At 62.8% G+C, this 18796-nt stretch overlaps 5 protein-coding genes across 11 annotated transcripts; 2 read left to right on the forward strand and 3 right to left on the reverse strand.

The window, feature by feature from the left end:
- Positions 1-2036: 2036 nt before the first annotated feature.
- IFRD2 (interferon related developmental regulator 2) lies at positions 2037-5746 on the forward strand. 2 transcript variants are annotated; one of them, XM_059856364.1, is made up of 12 exons: positions 2037-2083; positions 2202-2318; positions 2411-2495; positions 2626-2750; positions 2826-2983; positions 3202-3252; positions 3593-3762; positions 3875-3980; positions 4189-4329; positions 4462-4590; positions 4665-4760; positions 4907-5746. In XM_059856364.1, exons 1-12 carry the CDS (start codon positions 2056-2058, stop codon positions 4985-4987), a joined length of 1287 nt encoding a protein of 428 aa, XP_059712347.1. In that variant the 5' UTR covers positions 2037-2055; the 3' UTR covers positions 4988-5746. The 2 variants fall into 2 exon arrangements, with proteins under 2 accessions (XP_059712347.1, XP_059712348.1); XM_059856365.1 differs by having other exon boundaries at positions 4189-4326.
- LSMEM2 (leucine rich single-pass membrane protein 2) lies at positions 5093-8096 on the reverse strand. 2 transcript variants are annotated; one of them, XM_059856366.1, is made up of 4 exons: positions 7787-8096; positions 6466-6609; positions 6175-6384; positions 5093-6087 (listed from the first exon to the last, which is right to left on the reverse strand). In XM_059856366.1, exons 1-4 carry the CDS (start codon positions 7806-7808, stop codon positions 5951-5953), a joined length of 513 nt encoding a protein of 170 aa, XP_059712349.1. In that variant the 5' UTR covers positions 7809-8096; the 3' UTR covers positions 5093-5950. The 2 variants fall into 2 exon arrangements, with proteins under 2 accessions (XP_059712349.1, XP_059712351.1); XM_059856368.1 differs by having other exon boundaries at positions 6466-6606; positions 7787-8084.
- A 135-nt stretch (positions 8097-8231) lies between these two features.
- HYAL3 (hyaluronidase 3) lies at positions 8232-15603 on the reverse strand. Of its 5 annotated transcripts, none has more exons than XM_059856360.1 (4): positions 15472-15603; positions 9024-9953; positions 8827-8916; positions 8232-8679 (listed from the first exon to the last, which is right to left on the reverse strand). In XM_059856360.1, exons 2-4 carry the CDS (start codon positions 9918-9920, stop codon positions 8326-8328), a joined length of 1341 nt encoding a protein of 446 aa, XP_059712343.1. In that variant the 5' UTR covers positions 9921-9953; positions 15472-15603; the 3' UTR covers positions 8232-8325. The 5 variants fall into 5 exon arrangements, with proteins under 5 accessions (XP_059712343.1, XP_059712344.1, XP_059712345.1 ...); XM_059856361.1 differs by lacking the exon at positions 15472-15603 and adding an exon at positions 13403-13446; XM_059856362.1 differs by lacking the exon at positions 15472-15603 and adding an exon at positions 13121-13358.
- NAA80 (N-alpha-acetyltransferase 80, NatH catalytic subunit) lies at positions 11104-13584 on the reverse strand. Its single transcript, XM_059856369.1, has 2 exons — positions 13403-13584; positions 11104-11887 (listed from the first exon to the last, which is right to left on the reverse strand). Exon 2 carries the CDS (start codon positions 11877-11879, stop codon positions 11160-11162), a length of 720 nt encoding a protein of 239 aa, XP_059712352.1. The 5' UTR covers positions 11880-11887; positions 13403-13584; the 3' UTR covers positions 11104-11159.
- RRP9 (ribosomal RNA processing 9, U3 small nucleolar RNA binding protein) lies at positions 15023-18630 on the forward strand. Its single transcript, XM_059856932.1, has 15 exons — positions 15023-15097; positions 15243-15325; positions 15517-15629; positions 15709-15782; positions 15898-15939; positions 16106-16232; positions 16426-16550; positions 16777-16869; positions 16968-17068; positions 17181-17315; positions 17454-17516; positions 17593-17738; positions 17826-17905; positions 18048-18121; positions 18217-18630. Exons 1-15 carry the CDS (start codon positions 15023-15025, stop codon positions 18320-18322), a joined length of 1437 nt encoding a protein of 478 aa, XP_059712915.1. The 3' UTR covers positions 18323-18630.
- The last annotated feature ends 166 nt before the right edge of the window (positions 18631-18796 follow it).

Genomic DNA, 18796 nt, shown 5'->3' on the forward strand with positions numbered 1-18796 from the left:
GGAACTCGGCTCGGGGCCAGGCGGATGGGCGGGGGCTGTAGGCACAGCGAGGTGTGCTCCGGGCAGCAGGGGCTGGAAGAGGAACAGGATGGGGAATAGGGGCAGGAGCAAAAAGGGACAGGGAGTCGGGACATGGGCAGGAGACAGGCAGAGGCTGGGGAGAGGGAGAGAGGGAGGGAGGAGAAGGGATAGGGACAAGGATGGGGTAGGGAAAGGTCAGCAGAAGGGTAGGGATATGAATAAGAGGGAGATAGGGTCCATTTGGGGTCAGGGACAGGGATGGGGGTACAGATAGAACAGAGGAGAGATGGGCAGGGTTACAGGGATACAGTTAGGAGCAGGTACAAGGACAGAAGTAGAGGTATTGGATATTAGGAGAAAGTTTTTTACAGAAAGAGTGATAAAGTACTAGAATGGTTTGCCCAGGGAGGTGGTGGAGTCACCACCCCTGGATGTGATTGAAAGAAGACTGGATGTGGCACTCTGTGCCGTGGTTTAGTTGAGGTGTTAGGGCTGAGTTTGACTTGATGATCTTAAAGGTCTCTTCCAACCCTGTGATTCTGTGATTTTGTGATTGGCAGCAGCAGCAAATGACTAGGTCAGGGATGCAGGCAGGAGCAGGCATAAGTGTGCCCTTAGTATTGGGTGACAAGGCAGGAATACAGGCAGGGGCAGGGATATGAGAAGGAGAGGCAGGGATGGGACCAGCACTGGGGTCCCGTAACAGGGACCCCAGTGTAACAGGGTTACAGGCAGGGGCAGAGCTGTGGGCAGGGACAGGTGTCATGAACATGTCACACCTGAGGAGCAAGATCAGGACACCAAGAAGAGCATGACCAGAGCCATTCTTTATTCACACCCAGGGGTTGTCCCAGCCAAACTGAGGCACCCCGAATGTGGTTCACATGTGGGTCTCACATCCTTCAAGTGTTGGGGTACAACAAGGCTCCACAGATTCCCTGCTGTCCCCATGGCTTTGTAAAGCCAGTGCAATTGTGTGGCTTTGGCATTCTTCTTTCCTCATTCTGGAGTCAGTCTCACTATGTCAAGGGGTACTTATCTGTGAGGCCAGATGGTGGGAGGGTTTCAGGGAGGTGTTGGAGGGCTGTGGGCCTTATCTGCCTGCCTACCCAACCACAGCTATGCAGTGTACAGCATAACAGGGGGTATATAGATCTTAGTAAGGACCAAACCATTTCATACTAGAAAGACTAATTGGTACTTTACTTAGGGAATGAGGTTTTCCTAATGAGTTGAAGGCAGGGGCAGGGACGAAAGAAGGGATACGGGCAGGGATAGTGAGTAGCCAGGGATGAAGATAGAGACAGGGCAGGGATGTGCAGAAAATCACATTAGGAGAAGCCAGTGTCCATGAAAGAGACAGAGGAGTCCTGCAACCTTATTCGAATAAAGGGAGAGATTCCACCGGGCCTTATCCCCACGGAATATTGCTCCTGACGTTCAAGATGCAGCCTCCTTTCATCCTAACTCCCGGCTGCATGTTGCCCTCTTCCTTTCCCCTTTGGCTGAGGTACTGGGAAGGTACAGCCTTCCTGAACCGCCTACCACATGTTCCGCCCCTAAACCTGTCATTTGCCCGCGAAGTTCAGAAGTTCAGGCTGAGTTCTGCAATAGACTTTGTGCTGACCCATTTGTCTATTGCCCTAAAGTTCAGGAATTCGAACTGTAGTCAAACTGTTTGGGTTCTGTACCAAACCTATGCGGCTTGAGGTTAGTAGAGACATTAAGACCCATTTCTCCTAAAGACCCTCACCCATCGAATTGTTTGTAAAGACATCAGTAGTCATCTTTCCTATCACGGACCAGGGATGAACATAGCGCCTGGACAGGAAGAGGGTCAGAGAAAGGGGCCGGGAGGCGAGCAGGGACAGGGACAGGGACAGGGACAGGGACAGGGACGGGGACGGGGACGGGGACGCGGGGCTCGGGCAGGTCTGGCGGCGCATGCGCAAATGGCGGGGGCGCTCCCAGGAGGCGGGGCGGGGGCGGGGCCTTCTTGGCGGGGGCGGGGCGCGGGGTCCGCGCGCGCCGGCCATGCCGCGCTCCCGCCGCGCCGCGCGCCGTGAGTGAGGGGGGCCGGGAGAGGGGAGCGGGGGTCGGGGCCGCGTGTGACATGGCCGGGCTGGCAGCGCCGGGCTTACAGCGCCGGGCTTAGACGAGTCTGCTCCGAACCCCCGCAGGCGGCACCGGCAGCGCCCGGGCGAGCTCTCCCGGCAGCGAGGAGGAGGCCGGCAGCGAGGTGCTGAGCCACTGCAGCAGTGCCAGCGAGAGCGCCGGCCCCGCTGACGAGGGACCAGGTGAGCCACGCGAACCCCATGGTGACCCCCACGTGGGTCGCGGTGTGCCCCGCCCTCGGGCTTCCCGGCTTCACGTGGTGCCGCCCGGGCAGGGAGCGAGGCGGCGAGTGAGCAAGGCCAGGAGGAGGAGGTAGAGGACAGGCTGAAAGAGCACATGGACAACCTCCTGGACAAGAGGTGAGGAGCGGCTGTCACCCCGCGGGCGCTCCGGGCGCGCTGCCCGGCCCTGCCAGCGCTGCCAGCCGCGGGCAGGGACGTGCCCCGTACCGGGATAGCCCAGCCCGTGACGTCCCGCGGTGTCTCGCAGCGCCAAGGTGCGGCAGGCGGCACTGCAGAGCCTGCGCCTGGCCCTGTCCTCCAGAACCCTGTCCGAGTTCCTGCTGGAGCGCCGCCTCACGCTCACCGACTCCCTGGAGAAGTGCCTCAAGAAAGGTCAGGGTGCGGGCGGGCGGGGGGCGGCGGGGCCGGTGAGCCGTGTCTGAGGCAGGTCTCTCGTGCTGCCCACAGGTAAAGGGGAAGAACAGGCGTTGGCGGGCACCATCCTCACCCTCCTCTGCCTCCAGATGGGCTCTGGCCCGGAGGGAGAAGAGGTGTTCCGCAGCCTGAAGCCCCTGCTCGTCAGCATCCTGACAGACAGCACAGCCAGCCCCGGCGCCCGGCAGAGCGTAAGCCTGGCCCCTTTCCTCCTGGGGACACCTCCGTGGTGGGGAGAACCCAGGCAATGCCTTTGGGAGCCCCTGCAATCCCGGGAGGGTGACAGGATTGGGTGCTATGGAGTGCACTGGAGCAAAACACTGGCTGCCCCTTGGCTGGCTGCTGGATCAAGCCTGGCATGATCCAGCTGGGCCTGATCTAACTGTGTTTTCCTCACTTCTCTTGCCAGTGTGCCACGGCCCTGGGCATGTGCTGCTACATTGCTGCTGCTGACCTCGAGGTAACTGTGCCTGGGTGTCATCTGTACCCCTGCAAGAGGGCACCCAGGGGCTGCCAAGCCACCTTCCCTCAGCCCACAGTGCCAGAGCAGCCTGGAGCTGAGCTGGAGTAGGGGTATGAGGACATCAGTGACAGCCCAGCCCCCTTCCCTGGGCAGCCTGGAGCTGAGCTGGGGGGAGCCAGCAGATGGGGTGTTGTGGGTGGAGTAGCCTCCCCTGTCCCAAGAGGCTCCTGGCACCCCTTGGTATAGTGGGTCCCCTTTGGTCTCCAGTGCACAGCTCAGTGTGTGTGCACAGTTCCATGGCAACTGTGGTCTGACTGGCACAGTTTCTCTCCTCCAGGACCTGGTTTCATGCCTGTCCTGCTTGGAGGGCATCTTCAGCTCACCCAGCACAGGTGAAGGGGGCTCAGCACCTGCCCAGCACGGGCCTCTGCACTGCAGCGCGCTCCAGTCATGGTCCCTGCTCCTCACCATCTGCCCACCCTCCCACCTCAGGAGCATTTTGGACAAGTGAGTGGGGTGTGGAGTGAGTGGAGGCTGGTGTGAGGCAGCCAGCTGTGGAGGACGGAGCCCTTGGGGCAGTGCTTGGCCTCTCTGATGCCCTCTTGCCTCCCTGTCCCAGTCGCTGGCTGCAGCTGCCCCCACTGCTGACCAGCAGCAGCGTTGCCCTGCGCATCCTGGCTGGGGAAACCATTGCGCTGCTCTTTGAGCTGGCCCAGGACCTGGAGGTAAGGCATGGGCTGTGGCAATGGGAGCAGTGGGTGGGCACTAAGCAGGCAGCAGAGGGGGAGCTGCTGTGACGCCCTGGCTGAGCTGGCATTGACCAGCAGGCACCCAGGCAGAGGAGTTGGCCCCAGTGATCCCCCAGCCCTGTCCTGGCCATGGCAGTGGGCAGTGCCTGGAGCTCATCCCTCTAAATCCCCTGCTTTTTGGCAGGAGGACTTGTGCCACCAAGATACAGAGTTCCTGTGTACCCAACTCAAGGTCCTGGCTACTGAGAGCAACAAGTACCGAGCCAAGACAGACCGACGGAGGCAGCGATCCATCTTCCGGGACATCCTGCGTTTCATCGAGGTAGCAGAGCCTGGTGCTGCCCTGCTCTGGCCCTGTGTGGCTGCTTCCCAGCTGCCTGATGATTTCTCTCTGGAGAGCCAGGGGACACATAGGGCTGGTGCCCAGGTTATTGCTGATGCCCCTCTCTCTGCTCAGAGTGGGGAGTACCAGGAGGAGACCGTCCGATTTGGCCTGGAGTGCATGTACCTGGACAGCTGGGCACGCCAGCGCACCTACCAAGCCTTTAAGGAGGTGCTGGGCTCCGGCATCCACCACCACCTCCAGGTATGAGCTGGGCAGATGCACCAGGGAGTGCTGGGCTGGTGCTGGTGGGTGTTGACAGACCCCTGCTTTCACAGAACAATGAGCTGCTACGGGAGATCTTCAGCCTCGGGCCCCCCTTGGTGCTGGATGCAGCTGCTCTGAAAGCCAGCAAGGTCTCCCGCTTCGAGAAGGTGGGTGCCACCTGCCACGTTTGTGCCCACAGTCCCTTCCTCTGCCACCGGGGGCTCCAGCTGAGTGCCTGAGTGTGGTGGGCGCTGCTGGGGAGGTGGGCAGAGGGGCATCCCCAACCCTAATCTCTCTTTCCCTCTCCTTCTAGCACCTCTACAACTCAGCTGCCTTCAAAGCGCGCACGAAAGCCCGGAGCCGCGTGCGGGACAAGCGGGCAGATGTGCTGTGATGGGCACAGGGGGGCAGAGCCCCCAGCCCACCTGGACTGCAGACCCAGCACTGTGAGGGGCAGCTGCCCCCAGCCCTCGGGCTTTTATTCATGTACAGCAGAGTATTTAATGCCTGGAGCTGCCCCAAGCGGGGGCTGCCCCCTCTTTTATTTTTTTAACCAAAAAAATAGGAAGGATAAAAGAAGAGCAGGGGGAGGTGGTGGCGTGCTGCCGGATGCCTGCTCTGTGACTGGGAATCCAGGTGGCACAGTGGGAGGGGGTCTCACCCAGGCTTCTGCAGCCACTTTCAGTGGCAGGGCTTGTGTATACCCTCCCTAGTCCTGCAGGGGCAACCAGGGTGGCCTGGCACAGCCTGAAGGGTGGGTGGGAGGGCAGAGCTGTGCAGGGCTGCAGAGCAGCTGGTCCTGGTGTCTGTGCCTGTGGCAGGAGTGTTCTCCCCACCCTGCTATGCTGGGTACAGCCCCTGCCTCCCCAGCCAGCCTCGCATAAGCGATGGTGGCAGAGCAGTGTGGAGGGGGAAGCTCTGCCCAGTCCTGCCAGCTGCCCACTCTCAATCCTTTTCCAGCCAAATGCTTTATATGAAATAGTTATCTTGTGGGAAATTAATTACGAGGAGGCCACTGCCCAGGCGGGCATGGGGCCATGCCAGTTGGCAGTGCCTGCCACCCTGGGAATGTATCTATCATGGTGATTTTCTAAGACTTTGATGGTAAGAGGTAATTAAAAGGCTAAATAAAGTATGCCTTCTGCCTTGTTAAGAGGAAGGGCTGTCACTGGAGCGGATGCAGGTCCTTACAGCCCAGTTTCTTTCTCTCACAGCCTAGGACAGGGTCTGGGATTGCCCCTGTGCCCCAAGGGGCAATGCTGCCAGGTCTCAGCAGGTAAGGCTGCCTGCTCCCCCTCCTGCCCTTCAGTGCCCCTTCCCGTGGCGGCCCAGAGCCCATGGTGGGGCCAGGGGCAGCTCAACGGTGCCCGCCAGGCTGGGCACTGGCATTGAGGCGAGCCCAGAGCTGCCTGCTGGCTGCCCGCAGCTGGTGCACGGCGTCCTCCTGGCTCTCCAGCCACTGGGCCAGCGCCCGCACCGACTGGCTCTGCAGGACTGCAGGGAGAGGATGGGAACGTGCTGAGCGTGGGCAGTTTGGTCCCCCACAGTTCCCCGTCTCCCCACCCTGCCAGTGCCACGTACCACTCAGGTAGATTGCCAATGTGGCCAGGACCAGGCTCGACAGTGCCAGGAGTGCCAGCAGGGCCAGCAGCAGGGGGTGGCCAGGGCCGAGGCAGGGGCAGGGGCTGGCAGGGGGCACAGGGCGCAGGCTGGGCAGGAGCGGTGGGGGCACGGGGGACACTGGCCGAGCTGGGGGCCGGTGCAGGCTGCTGGAGGGAGCCGGGCCATTGCCTGCAGGCAGGGGAGAGAAGGGGTCAGAGCCTGGCCACAGGCACAGCCGGGTCTTGCACAGCCCCCCTGCCCCCCTCTCACCCTCTGTGCTCTTGTGCCCGCCCGAGGCCCAGTACAGGTCGCTGATGGACTCCACAGGGCGCAGGCTGATGGCTCCGGACTCACTGCTGTCGGGGTCCCCAGGCTCGGCTGGCGCAGCACCCTCAGCCCTTCCCATGCTGTCTGCTGGAACAGAGGCAAAGGGTCAGCCTGTGCCCTGCCCACAGCCCCTGCCTGCCCTGGGCACCCCTGTGGGACCACAGCCCTGCTGGGGGGATCTCAGCCACAGCAGCCAAGTGCTGCACCAGGGCAGGCAGCCAAGGCTGGTGCTCCTTTGGCCCAGCCCTGCAGCCACAGTGGGCAAGCACTGGCTGTGCCCCCCCAGCCCCACCGCTGTCATCACAGCAGTTAGCAGGTGCCTGGTGGCCACGATCCCAGAGCCTTGTTAGTGGGGCTGGAATCTGCCCCTGGCTTGGGGGCAGGAATGTGCCACCCCCCAGCCAGGATAGCCAGGCACTGTGGGACTGGCTAGGACTCCAAGGGCCAGCTGGAAGCTGGTGGGCAGGTGCAGGGCAGTGAGAGTCTGCAATGTGGCCTGGCTTGCCCCACAGGTACTGTGCTGCTTGCGGGGGGCACAGATGGAGGTGTGGGGTGTATGCTGTGCCAGGGGGCCCTGGTGCCCATTGCCCTAGTGAGCCCATCACATGGGACTGAGAGGGCTTTTTGGAAGTAGGCATTCCTCCAGCACTGTTGTGGGAAGCAACCATGCCTGCATTGGGGTAGAGGGAAAAGATTATTTTCTAGGTGTTTGTGTATTTTTGAGCAGGGGGCAGGGCCCACGCACTGTGCCCTTGGCAGAGCATGGCAGGCTGGCAGTGTGCCCACTCCCAATCCCTCCCGGGGTCAGTGGCGTGTCGCAGGGCAGCGTGGCGCCGTGCTGCTGCTGTCCAGACTGTGTGTCACCCACAGGGCTGGCAGGCATCAGGGTTGAGGGCCCTCAGCCGGTACCCAGGGCCCCCTCAGACCCTCCCCACAGCCCTACCCTTGACCAGGGACTGCTCCACAGATACCTACATCACCCCTGCACCCACTTGCCCCGGGTCGGGGGGCACAGCTGATCACATAGGTTTGTTGCAGGGGGCTGCGCACGCCAGCTGCCTGTACCCTCCCCAAACCCCGATGCCTTACACCTGCAGCCCTCCAGGACCCCCTTCTTCCCTGGGCAGGCATCTCTGCCCACAGCCCCCGTGGCAGAGGGCACCATATGTCCACTGCTTCCATCCCAACCCCACAGCCTTGCATCGCCCGGTATCCTCTGGGGTGCTAGAGCCCCCGCCAGCCCCAAGCCCACTCCCCAGTGTACCTTCTGCAGCCTCCCTGGGCATGGCTGCCTGAGCCTGGGCAGCGTGAGCGGGCAGTGAGGTGGTGCAGGGCCCCCAGGAGCTGGGCACTGGGTTCCCGGTGCGCCAACTGCGCCGCTTAAAATAGGACAGTGAGAAACACGGTTGGGGGGCGATAAAAATAGCTGTGGGGAGGGGGGCCTGGTGGCGTGGTCAGGGCTGCTGGCAGCACAGTGCCAGTGGCAAAGGGACAGCAGGTTGTGGCAGTACCCCATGCCCCCTTTCCCAGGGTAAAGGGGCTGCCAGCTCACGGGATCAGGGCAGAGCCCATGCAGGAAAACTGACGCACTGTTGGACCCATCCAGAGCCAAACTGGGGTCTGTGCTGCCTCTCAGCAGCAATGGCAATTGTGCCCAGCCTTGGGACACCACAGAGTCCTCCAGCTTCGCCCACAAAAACTATGCCAGCTGTGCCAGGAGAATTTATTTAGATTAATGAGACCATAGAAAGTGCCAGCAGCAGCACTGCTGGGGTAGGGGACCATGGCGGTCCCTGGCCTTTGTCACCAGCCCCACGTGCCCTGTGGCAGGCAGGTGTCAGAGGATGTGAGATCCTTGTACCCATAGAGGCTGTGAGCGTGGGCAGGCACCTGGCAGGAGGTAGCAGGGCTGAGCCATACCCGCTGGGCACAGCCTTTCCCTGCCCAGCCACGGTAGCAGTGGCAGCGGAAAGCAGCCCACGGGCTGGCACCGGGGCCAAGGTGCAGGAGGCTGCCCAGCTCGTGGGGCTGCCGGCGCACACAGCGCCCGTGCCCGTGGCACTGCCCATAGCTGCATTCTCGGGCTGCTGCCGTCACGTTGGCCACGTAGGGACCCAGGGTGGACACGAGATAGTGGCGCAGGTCGGCACAGCTTTCCTGAGGAGGAAGCACCAGTGAGAACCCGCCCCAGCAACAGAGACCTGGCCAGCCCTCCCTGGTGGGCACGGGGGACGTGGCCACCCCATACATCCCACACCCTCTCCTGCTGCCCACTGCCTCCAGTGCTGCAGGGGCCATACTCACAGCCGAGTGGGAGTACGACAGGTCCCCCCAGAGCACGAGTCCAGCTGCTCCCAGTGCCGCGCTCTCCCCGATGGTGTGCACCAGGTCAGCCTGCCAGGAACACAGACGTGACCAGTCTGCGGGACACAGCCTCTGTCCCTGCGCCAGCCAGAACCCCGCATGGCACCCACGGCCAGCTCCGGCCCCACAGTGCTTACCAGCTGCAGGAAGCGGGAGGAGCGGCGGAAGGAGAGGCGGGAGTAGGCGATCACGGGCAGGAGGCCGTGGGTCCCGAGGGCGGCCACGCGCAGGGCCTCGCGCAGCCGGTGGTGCACGTAGCGGCGGCGCAGGGCGGGCGGCAGCGCCAGTGGCAGGTAGATGCTGGGGTACAGGGCAGAAGAGGCGGCCCACAGCCAGCCCAGACGGTTGTTACGCTGCACCTCCGCCGGCTGGCACTGCCCGGTGTAGTTTGTCTCCTTGGCCCAGTTGCTGTTGAGGCAGTCGGGAAAGCGGTAGAAACCCCAGAGCCCCCCAGGGCGCAGGGCTCGGCCCACCAGAAGAGTCTCCTCCATCAGAGCCTGTGCTGCCCGCTCAAACTCCAGCTGGGCCAGCCGCAGCTGCTGCCGTGCCGGCAGGAAGCCGTGCTGCTCCCGCACCCACTCCTCTGAGGCTGCCCGGTACATCCTTTTGGCTCCCCAGTTTTGGGCCCACAAGGGCCTCCACTCCTCCCAGTCCACCACGGCCAAGCCATGGAAAGCAGGTCGCAGGAGGAGGCGGATGTCCTCGGCCACCCTGCTGATGTGGGCGTCGAGGGAAACACGCTGGGGCAGGCCCCCGTTATGGGGGACACCGTGCTGTGACAGGTAGGGGTACAGCCCAAACTTGTTCTTGTAGAAGATGGTGATGTTCTGGCCGGCAAAGTGGCCACCCTGGTTCTCCACGATGCTGTAGTCGCTGAGAGGCAGCCCTATGCCAAAGCGGTGCTGGCAGCGCTCGGTGGGGACGTTCCACACCACGGCAAAGGGCTGCCCGCCTGCCAGGGGCTCAGGTGCCAGGCTCTCCTCACTGGCTGTGCCCAGTGCCAGGCAGGCCCACAGTGCCAGCACCAGCACCATTCCGCCTCAACAGCTGCTTGCGGGGCCAGCACCCTGCGAGGAAAGGAGAGCCATGGGGGTGAGGCTGTGGGATGCAGTGGGCATTCCAGCAATGCAGGCACTGCCCCCCTGGCACGTGGTAGACTAGGACTGGCCACAGAGGCTGGGCTGTCCTGCAAGCACATGCTGCCCACCCCAAAACCTAACAGGACCTGGTAGACTTGGGGGTTTGAGACCCCTCCTGCCTCAGCACTGCCAGTGTTACCTCTGCCTGCTGCTTCTCCTCTGGTGCTGGGATCCTGCTTGCACACCACAGCCATGGCACAGCTCTGGAGTGGCACTGCAAGCCACTGACCCTGGTGCCTCAATCTCCCTGCTGGCTCTCAGTTCTGCCTGTAGTGGAGGCACCAAAACTCCCTGGTCCCTGTTTCAGCACAGTGCTGAGCCAGGCTGGGTGACCTGCTGAAGGACTGAGTCCCCCCAAGAGGCATGGTGGGACCAAAGGGGCAGCTCTGCCCCTCACAGCCCAGGCAGAGCTGGAGGGGTCTGGTGCCCCTGCCCAGAACTGGCCAGCTGCCCAGAATGAGGGGATTAGGCGGGGAATGGGCCCAGGGCCGCATGACACAGCAAGGACAGCGCTAATCCCTCGCTGCCAGGCTGGACGCTCTCTCTGACCTTCCCGCTCCCATGCCTCTGGCCCTCACTGACACTGGCTGCCTTAGGGGAGTTTGGCCACCTGCCCCCCTCGCTGTGCAGTGCAGCGGACCCGATTCTGCAGCCCCACCATCATGCCCTACTCCCACAGTGCCCCCCCAGCCATTCTGTGCCTCAGTTTCCCAGGACTGCTCAGTGAGGACAGCTGTGGCCATGCTGGAGGCCACCACTTTCCGCCAGCCCCAGCTGCCCCACAGCAAATCCTGTGAGTGGAGGACGCAACAGGTGGGACTGGGCAGTGCTCCTGGGGACTAGTGCCAACCCCACAGCCTGGGGTGGGCCTGGCTCCCCACCATGCTGGTGGTCCCAGAGCCCCAGCCAGGCGAGCTGAGCGCCAGGTGAGACCAGAGGCAGTGTGCCCAAGTAGGGCAGGGTACGGGAACTCTGCCCATTCCCTGCCAGCACCCCCCCACCCCAGCAATGGGGCCAGGGTGAACCATGGAGCCTGGGGGAGCTGGTGCCAGCCCTGAAGAATGGCAGGCAGTCAGGCAGGGCTGCAGCGGGCAGCTCCCACCCGCACTGCTTTAATCACTGGCTCGGGGCCCCTCAGATGTCCTTCTTCATCCAGAAGATGGGGAGCCCTTTGGCATCGCGATGTGGGGATTCCAGGAGGCTCTGCTTGCTGCTCTCAGCCAGGACACCCCTCGCCCAGATCACAGTCGGTGGAGGAGGCGGTGGGGGGACAGTGAGGGGTGGCGGGGGAGGAGGAGGGGCAGCGGGTACCCATGGCCTGGTGGCGCTGGCAGTGGCAGCCCCAGAAGGGGCGGAGAAGAGCCGCAGCACCTCAGAGGATATAGCCGGGCTGAGAAAGGTCACGCTCTGCACCGGCTCACCCAGGACATAGCCCAGGTGGGCATAGAAATGCTGCTTGTCGTGGGTGGTGAGGTGCAGGCAGCGAAAGCCCCGGGCCCGGGCCCACTGCTCAGTGGCCTCCATCAGCCGCCGCCCATAGCCCTGGCCCCGCAGCGCCCGGGCCACCACCACGCTCTCCACGAAGAGGTCATGGGGACGGCTGACCACGCGGGACAGTCGGACGTGACCCACGAGTTCGCAGGGCCCCTCCCGGGCGGCGGGGGTCTCACAGGGGCCCCGGCTCCGCAGCAGCAGCAGGCAGGAGGGAAAGGCGTCCGAGGAGCGCTGCAGCGTGTGCAGCCGCGATGCCCGGCTCTTCCCCCACTCCTCGCCCAGCAGCTTGGCACAGGCTTCCAGCAGCTCCGGCCTCTGGTGCAAGGGGACCAAGCTGAGCTCCTCTGACACAGAACCCATTCTTCTCACTGATGGGAAACCAAGCAGGTCACAGCTTAGAGGCAGTAAGGCACGGACCATGCATGTGTTCCCCCAGCCCGCCACTGGCCCCAGTCCAGGCACAGTTCCCCAGTGGGACAGCCAGATGAGTTCATGGAGGTTTGGGGGGTCCAAGGTCAAACAAGAGACTCATGGCAGGGAAGTGGCTCCAGGAAACCATGCCATGAGACCTGCAGAAAGGTCTAGCACTGCCAAATCAGCAGAGGGGCAGGAGGCACAATGCTTCCTCCCCAGCCCCTGGCACTAGCTCCTGCCACCTTGGCACTCATCAGACCAGCTAGCTCATCACACATGTCCTCAGAGTCAGGGTTCTGAGGAGCCCAAACAGCCTCTGAGGGGTCAGAAAACCCCTAACCTACAGCATGCCATGGGGTCCCCTCTCTCAGCCTGGCAGTTCCCCTAGCAAAGGAGAAGCCACTGGCAAAAGGCAGGAGCAACCACCATGCCAGTTGATTAACTAGGATTGGGCAAACGGCCCTACTTCCCCTCTGGGGGTTGGGGAGGGCCTGAGCCTGCCTTCCCACACCCTAGGTGCCCCCAGGAAGTATGGTGGGGTCATCCCCTAGCTCCAAGACTCCTGACCCACAGCCCAGCCTGCACTGTCCCCTTCAGAGGCCAGACCTCACCAGCACTCCTGAGAGGGTGATGTTTTCCTTCCACCTGCCCAGCAAAGCCACACCAGCACTCCAACAGCATCTGCCTGCCACCCATCTGCCTGCACTCACCCTGCTTTCACCCACCCACCCTATCTGCACTCACCCTGCCCACAGTCACCCTGCTCAGTCACTCTGCTCACACCCACCCTGCTCACACCCGTACCCTGCTCACACCTATACCCTGCTCACACTCACCCTGCCTGCTGTTGCTGGCTCCTTTGCCCCGGGTGCCAGCGCAGCAGGAAGCAGCCGAGGCTCATGACCAACCACAGCGCCTGGTTCTGCTTTCCCAGTGTGAATGACACGTCTGTCCAGGGCCCCACACAGCACACCCTACTTCCCACCCTGCACCCCCACACGGGGCACCCAGCCTGCTTGCACCCCGATTGCTCCAAACCACACAGCACTCACACACAGACACTGAAACATCCAGCTGGGCATCACCCACAGCTGGGATCACTGCTCCCACCTCATGGCTGCACCTCCTGAACACAGGACCCCACCCCACCATTGACCCTCACTGACCATCATTGAGCCAACACTCACCTCATTATTGACCTGTCGTTTGACCTGCCATTGACCTCATCTCTGACCCCACTGCTCACCCATCACTGACCCCATCACTGACCCCACCACTGATCCCATCACTGACCCATCGCTGACTCCATCACTGACCCTACCACTGGCGCATCACTGACCCCCTCCACCAACCCGTCATTGACCCTATCAGTGACTCCACCATCGACCCATCACTGGCCCATCCCTGGGCCACCACCGAGCCCCTCTCCCTGCCCGTCTCCCCTCTCTGTCCCCTGCCCCAGCCCGTACCGTTCTTCGGCCCCGCCGCCGCCGTCACTTCCTCGGCCCCGCCCGGGCCGCCCGCGCCCTCTGGCGGCCGGAGGACGCACGGTCCGCGCCGCCTCGGCCCCGCGCTGCCCGCTCGGCTCCGGGCCTGTCCCGAGCTCCCGCACGGACACACCGACCCTGGGCCGCGGCAGGACGGCGGTACGCCCTACCCTGACCTGCTCAGCGCTCCGCAGTCCCAGGGACACCAAGCCCCACAGGGCAGACGTGCACTGCTGCAGCTCCGTTTCCTTCTGGAGCAGGGCTGCCCGAGGCTGTTTTGGGGATGTCCATCTTCACGCCCTCCCTCCTCCCCAAGGAGTGATACACTGTGTGGGAGCTCTCCATCCGGCTTCAAGTCGTGATAGGGCTTACAAAGGGCACCACCAAGACAATGATGAAGCAGGAGGTGGAGGACAGCTCCTTCACTTGCATGACCAGGCACAGACGAGGCCAAGCTGGGATTCCCAACCTGGCTCTGCCTTTTGGGCACTGCAGTTTGGACCCTTCAGATGTGTCCCAGTGAGTTCTAGTTTGCTCAGTTCGTAGGCACAGTTCCCCTCCATGACCACAGCTGCCTTGCTGCTCCTGCTGCCTGGATGGATGGGGGGTGGGTTCCTTGTCCACCCAGCTCCTTCCCCACTGCCCCAGCATGGGTTCCTGCAGCCTCAGAGACTGAGCAACAGCTCCACAGCAGCCTGGGGTCAACAAGACCAAAATTTCATAGCCTAAACAGGCTTCCAGCCAAAGAGGGTGGCTCCTCTTTTCATGCCCTGGGATGCTGAGCCTGAGGGTAGCATCACTCCCCACTGGTGCATCCACTTGCACAGGCTGGGACAGGCTCTCCCTAGGCCTGTTGCCTTGCAGAAACCAGTGCAGGGCATTCCCACTGTCCTTCCCTGACTCCCCCTGTGCCAAAGAGAAAATAGATTGTTTGCACATAATAAAATTTCTGCACAAAAGTGGTTCTTAGCTTTTTAGAGCACCGCTCGTCCAGACAGACAGATACTACCCCAGCATGGCCAAGGACGGGTCCCTGGAACTCCACAAAGGACATGGGAAGGGAGCAGAGGCCATGCCCGGCAGTGGAGGCTGGTTAAGGGTCCCTGAGGGGCAGAACGAGTTGATCACGGTTTCGGAAGTACCAACCCACTGTCACTGTCACGACGGGGGCTGCCAGCTGCAGGGCTGGGCCCGAAGGGCCACTGGGGGCAGAGGAGGCAGCCTGGGGGCCCTGGGGCTCTGAGAACCGCTCCGGGGCTGCGGGTCCCCGGCACGAATGGCCGGTCCCTGCCGAAGGGACCCCCGGCACCAGGGCCGGAGGGGCGGGGGCAGCGACAGGGGGCGTGGCCAAATAATAGAGGCGTGGCTACGAGGAGAGGGCGGAGCTGACACGTGACGTCACGCTCGAATGACAGCGCGGCCGTCGGACGGGGGCAGGGCAGGGCGCGCTTCCGGGACCGGGAGGCGGTGCCGCGGGGCCAATAGGAGGCGTGATCCTGCCGGCCACAGCCAATAGGGCCACAGCCAATAGCGCTCAGGCCACGCCTATTGGCTGTGGCCTGAGCGCTGCCGGCGGCCGGGGCGCCCACGTGCGGCGGCAGCATGGCGGCGGCGGCGAGCGGCAGGCGGGCCAAGGCCCCGCGCGGGGCGGCGGCGCGGCGGCGGCCGCGACCGGCGGTAAGGACCGGACCGGGCCGGGCCTGAGGGAGACAGGGAGGCCGGCGAGGAAGGGCTGCCTCGCCGGGGTCGCCGCCGTGGGGCTTTCGCTGCGCCCGTCCCCATTCCCTTTCCGTCCAGTCGTTCACCCCATTTTGTTCCGCAGGCACCGGGCGCCGATGGGAGACCGCGAGCGACGGCCGGTCGGCCCGCCGACGAGGAGGTGTCCAGCGACTCCGAGACAGAGATGTAAGGGCTGCCCCTGGGGAGTCCTGCTACCGTAGCGGGGCGCCGATACAGGGAGATGCCTGTAACGGAGAGATCCCGGACCGGGGGATTCCTGTACCGGAGAGATGCCGGACCGGGGGATGCCTGTACCGGAGGTGTGCCGGTACCTGTGAGGTGCCGGTACCGATTCTCGCGCACGCGTGTCCCTGCAGCCCGTTGTTGGGGCGACGGCGGCGAGAGGCAGCGGAGGAAGAGGTGGAGGAGACGCCGCAGGAGAAGAAGCTGCGCTTGGCCAAGCAGTACCTGGAGGAGCTCCGCCAGCTCGGTGAGTCCCGCCCGGCGCCAGTGCCCCACGGGGCGGTCCCGGACGCTGAGCCCGACCCTCACGCACTGTCCCGCCGCAGAGGAGGAGCGGGCGGAGGATGAGGAGGAACTCGAGCCGGCGGATCTCATCGGCGACCGCCTGAAGGAGGACGTGGTGAGCGGGGCGGCGGGCGCGGCCTCTCGGTCCCCTCGGCGGCAGCGGGCTCTGTCCCCTTCCCGCGGGACCGGGACTGAGGCCACCTCTGCTGAACCTCTCCCTTCTTCCCCAGCTGGAGCAGAGAGGCCGGCTGCAGCGCCTGGTCGCCAAAGATGTAAGTGCCCGGTTCTGGGAGTGCAAGTGCCGGCCTAGGGGACACTAAGGCACGGCCAGCACGCTACAGCCTTTCTCCCTGGAGAAGTCAGGGTGCTGTGCTGGGGTGCTCCTGTGCCTGGGGAAGGATCCTGGGCAGCCCAACTCACATCCTGCTCTTCCTGCAGGTACAGTCTCCAGATCCAGCCAGGATCCGTGTGCTGCGGGGGCACCAGCTGCCTGTTACCTGCCTCGTCATCTCTCCTGATGACAGATTCATTTTTTCTGCTTCCAAGGACGGCTCCCTCATCAAATGCAAGTGTTCACCTGGGGCTGTGACTGACTGTTCCCAAGCCCAGCCCCTGCAGGGACCCAGGTGCCCTCTGAGATGGCTTGGCCCTTGGCTATTCTTGGATTGTGCATAATTCCAGGCTCTGTGGAAGGCTCATTGACACTTTTGGGAGTGGTGGGAGGCTCCCAGAGGGTGATTGTGATGACTTTCCTGCAGGGGAGGTGGACAGTGGGAAGAGGCTGTGCGTGGTGCCTGGGGGGAAGAAGGGCACGGAGGAGCAGCACATGGGGCACGCATCCCAGGTCCTTTGCATGGCCATTTCATCGGACGGCAAGTACCTGGTACGGGCACAGGGGTGGAGAGATGGCCCTGGGGAGTGTTCTTCTTGGGTCCTGGGGGCACAGTCTCATGCCCAGATGTGCCTTGCTGGGTTAAAGCAGCCCCTATCCCCTGCTGAGTCAAGAATGAGTCCCTAGGACAGCCAAAGCCCATGGAGTGGGAGTGGAGGCAGGGGTGGACTATGGGTCTCCAGGGTGTAGGTCTCAGGTGTCTCCTGCTGCCTGCCAGGCTACGGGAGACAGGAACAAGCTGATCATGATCTGGGATGCAGCCACCTGCAAGCGCCTGCACATCTTCACGGGGCACCGTGACGCCGTCTCGGTGAGCTGGGGGCACTGGGCACAGTGCCTGTGGGGCCAGGCAGTTGTGTCCTGCTCAGCATCCTCACTGCTGTGCCCTGTCTGTGTGTCTGTCCCCAGGGCCTGTCCTTCCGAAAGGGCACACACCAGCTGTACAGCGCTTCCCACGACCGCTGCGTCAAGGTCTGGGACGTGGCTGAGAACGCATACGTGGAGACCCTGTAAGACCTGGGGAAATCCCACTGACCCTGCCAAGGGGTGCCCAGCAGCCATGAGGAGGTGAGGGGACAGAGGGCCCTGCTTGCCACAGCTGTTTGTCATCTCCTTCTGCAGGTTTGGACACCAGGACATCATCACAGGGCTGGACAGCCTGAGCCGGGAGTGCTGTGTGACAGCGGGGGGACGGGATGGCACCGTGCGGCTCTGGAAGATCCCTGAGGAGTCACAGCTCGTTTTCTCTGGGCACCAGTAGGTCTGGGGTGGGAGAGGGGGCTGCGGGCAGGTGTGTCCAGCTGGGGCAGTGTCGCATGGGTGCCAGGAGCACCCTGGGGATGCTGATGCCCTGCAGGATCCCAAAGCACACTTGTAACTGCTGGCACTTCACAGGGGCTCCATCGATTGTATCCAGCTCATCAACGAGGAGCACATGGTGTCTGGTGCAGATGATGGGTGAGCACAGGGCCAGGATGATGCCTGGGCTGGGCAGGGTGCCCCCTCAGCCCCCTCATCCCTCACATCCCCGCAGGTCTTTAGCCCTGTGGGGGCTGACGAAGAAGAAGCCGCTGGCACTGGCTCGGCAGGCGCACGGTGAGCAGGGCACCCAGGGCCTGCAGCAGCCCTGCTGGATCTCAGCCGTGGCTGCCCTGCGCAACAGTGACCTCCTGGCCACAGGTGTGTAGGGTGGCAGCCTGTGGGAGAAATACATCCTGCTGCCGTCCCTGGGCTGGGGTGCATGACAGGCTCTTCTCTGTGCCCTAGGGTCCCACAGCGGCAGTGTGAAGCTCTGGAAGTGTGGTGAAGGATTTCGGAAGCTGGAGCACCTCTTGGACATCCCTTTGGTATGGATGGATGGGCAGGTTGGGAATTCTGGAGCTGGGCTGGAGGGTCTCTCAGCAGGGACTGCCCTTCTTGGGCAGCAGGAGAAGCCCATGGGAGCCCCTCACCCTGCTCTGTCCCTTTACCCTGCCCTGTCCCCTCCAGGTGGGTTTTGTCAACAGCCTCAAGTTCTCAGCAGCTGGTGACTTCCTGGTGGCTGGCATCGGGCAGGAGCACCGGTACTGTCCCCCCTCCCTGGTGCTGCCTGTAGGTGCAGCTTCCCCCTCCTCTAGGTCTTGTTGGATAATGACCCCCTCATCTCTCTCACCCACAGGCTGGGACGGTGGTGGAGAATCAAAGAAGCAAAAAACAGTATCTGCATCATCCCCCTGAAGCAGAAGACCACAGCCTCCAGCCCTGAATCGCCTGGCAGTTCCTAGCCCTCTGTCTCTGTAGCCACTGGAGCAGATCGTTCTGTCCCTGGAGCTGTGTCCCCCATCCTTGGTGCAACCACCACCGTGTCCAGGAGGATGTAAGTGGGGGTTGTCACATGGCCCCTGATTCTGCTGGCCCCCATGTCTTGATGTGGCTCTGCCCTCTGCGAGGGTCTGTTCCCTTTTCTCAGGTTTGGCTGTACCTGAGCTCTGGAACAATCCATTTTGTAAAAAAAAAAAACAACACCAAAACCACTTTATTTACATAAATTACAAAAAGAAAAAAAAAAATCACACTTTTGTTCACAGAAAAAGTCTACTCTTAAAAACTTGGTTGGGCTCAAATACCTGGGTCCTGTTGCTTGCCCTGAGCCTCCAACGCCCCCCCAGGCTCTGCAGGGGCTGGGGTCAGCAGGAATTTGTCTGCCCCCCCTCCTGCCCTGTCTCCCAGTAAGGGATGAGAAGTGCCACACCCAGTGA

Source organism: Haemorhous mexicanus, chromosome 11, assembly GCF_027477595.1.
Source record: "Haemorhous mexicanus isolate bHaeMex1 chromosome 11, bHaeMex1.pri, whole genome shotgun sequence".
NCBI lineage: Eukaryota > Metazoa > Chordata > Aves > Passeriformes > Fringillidae > Haemorhous > Haemorhous mexicanus.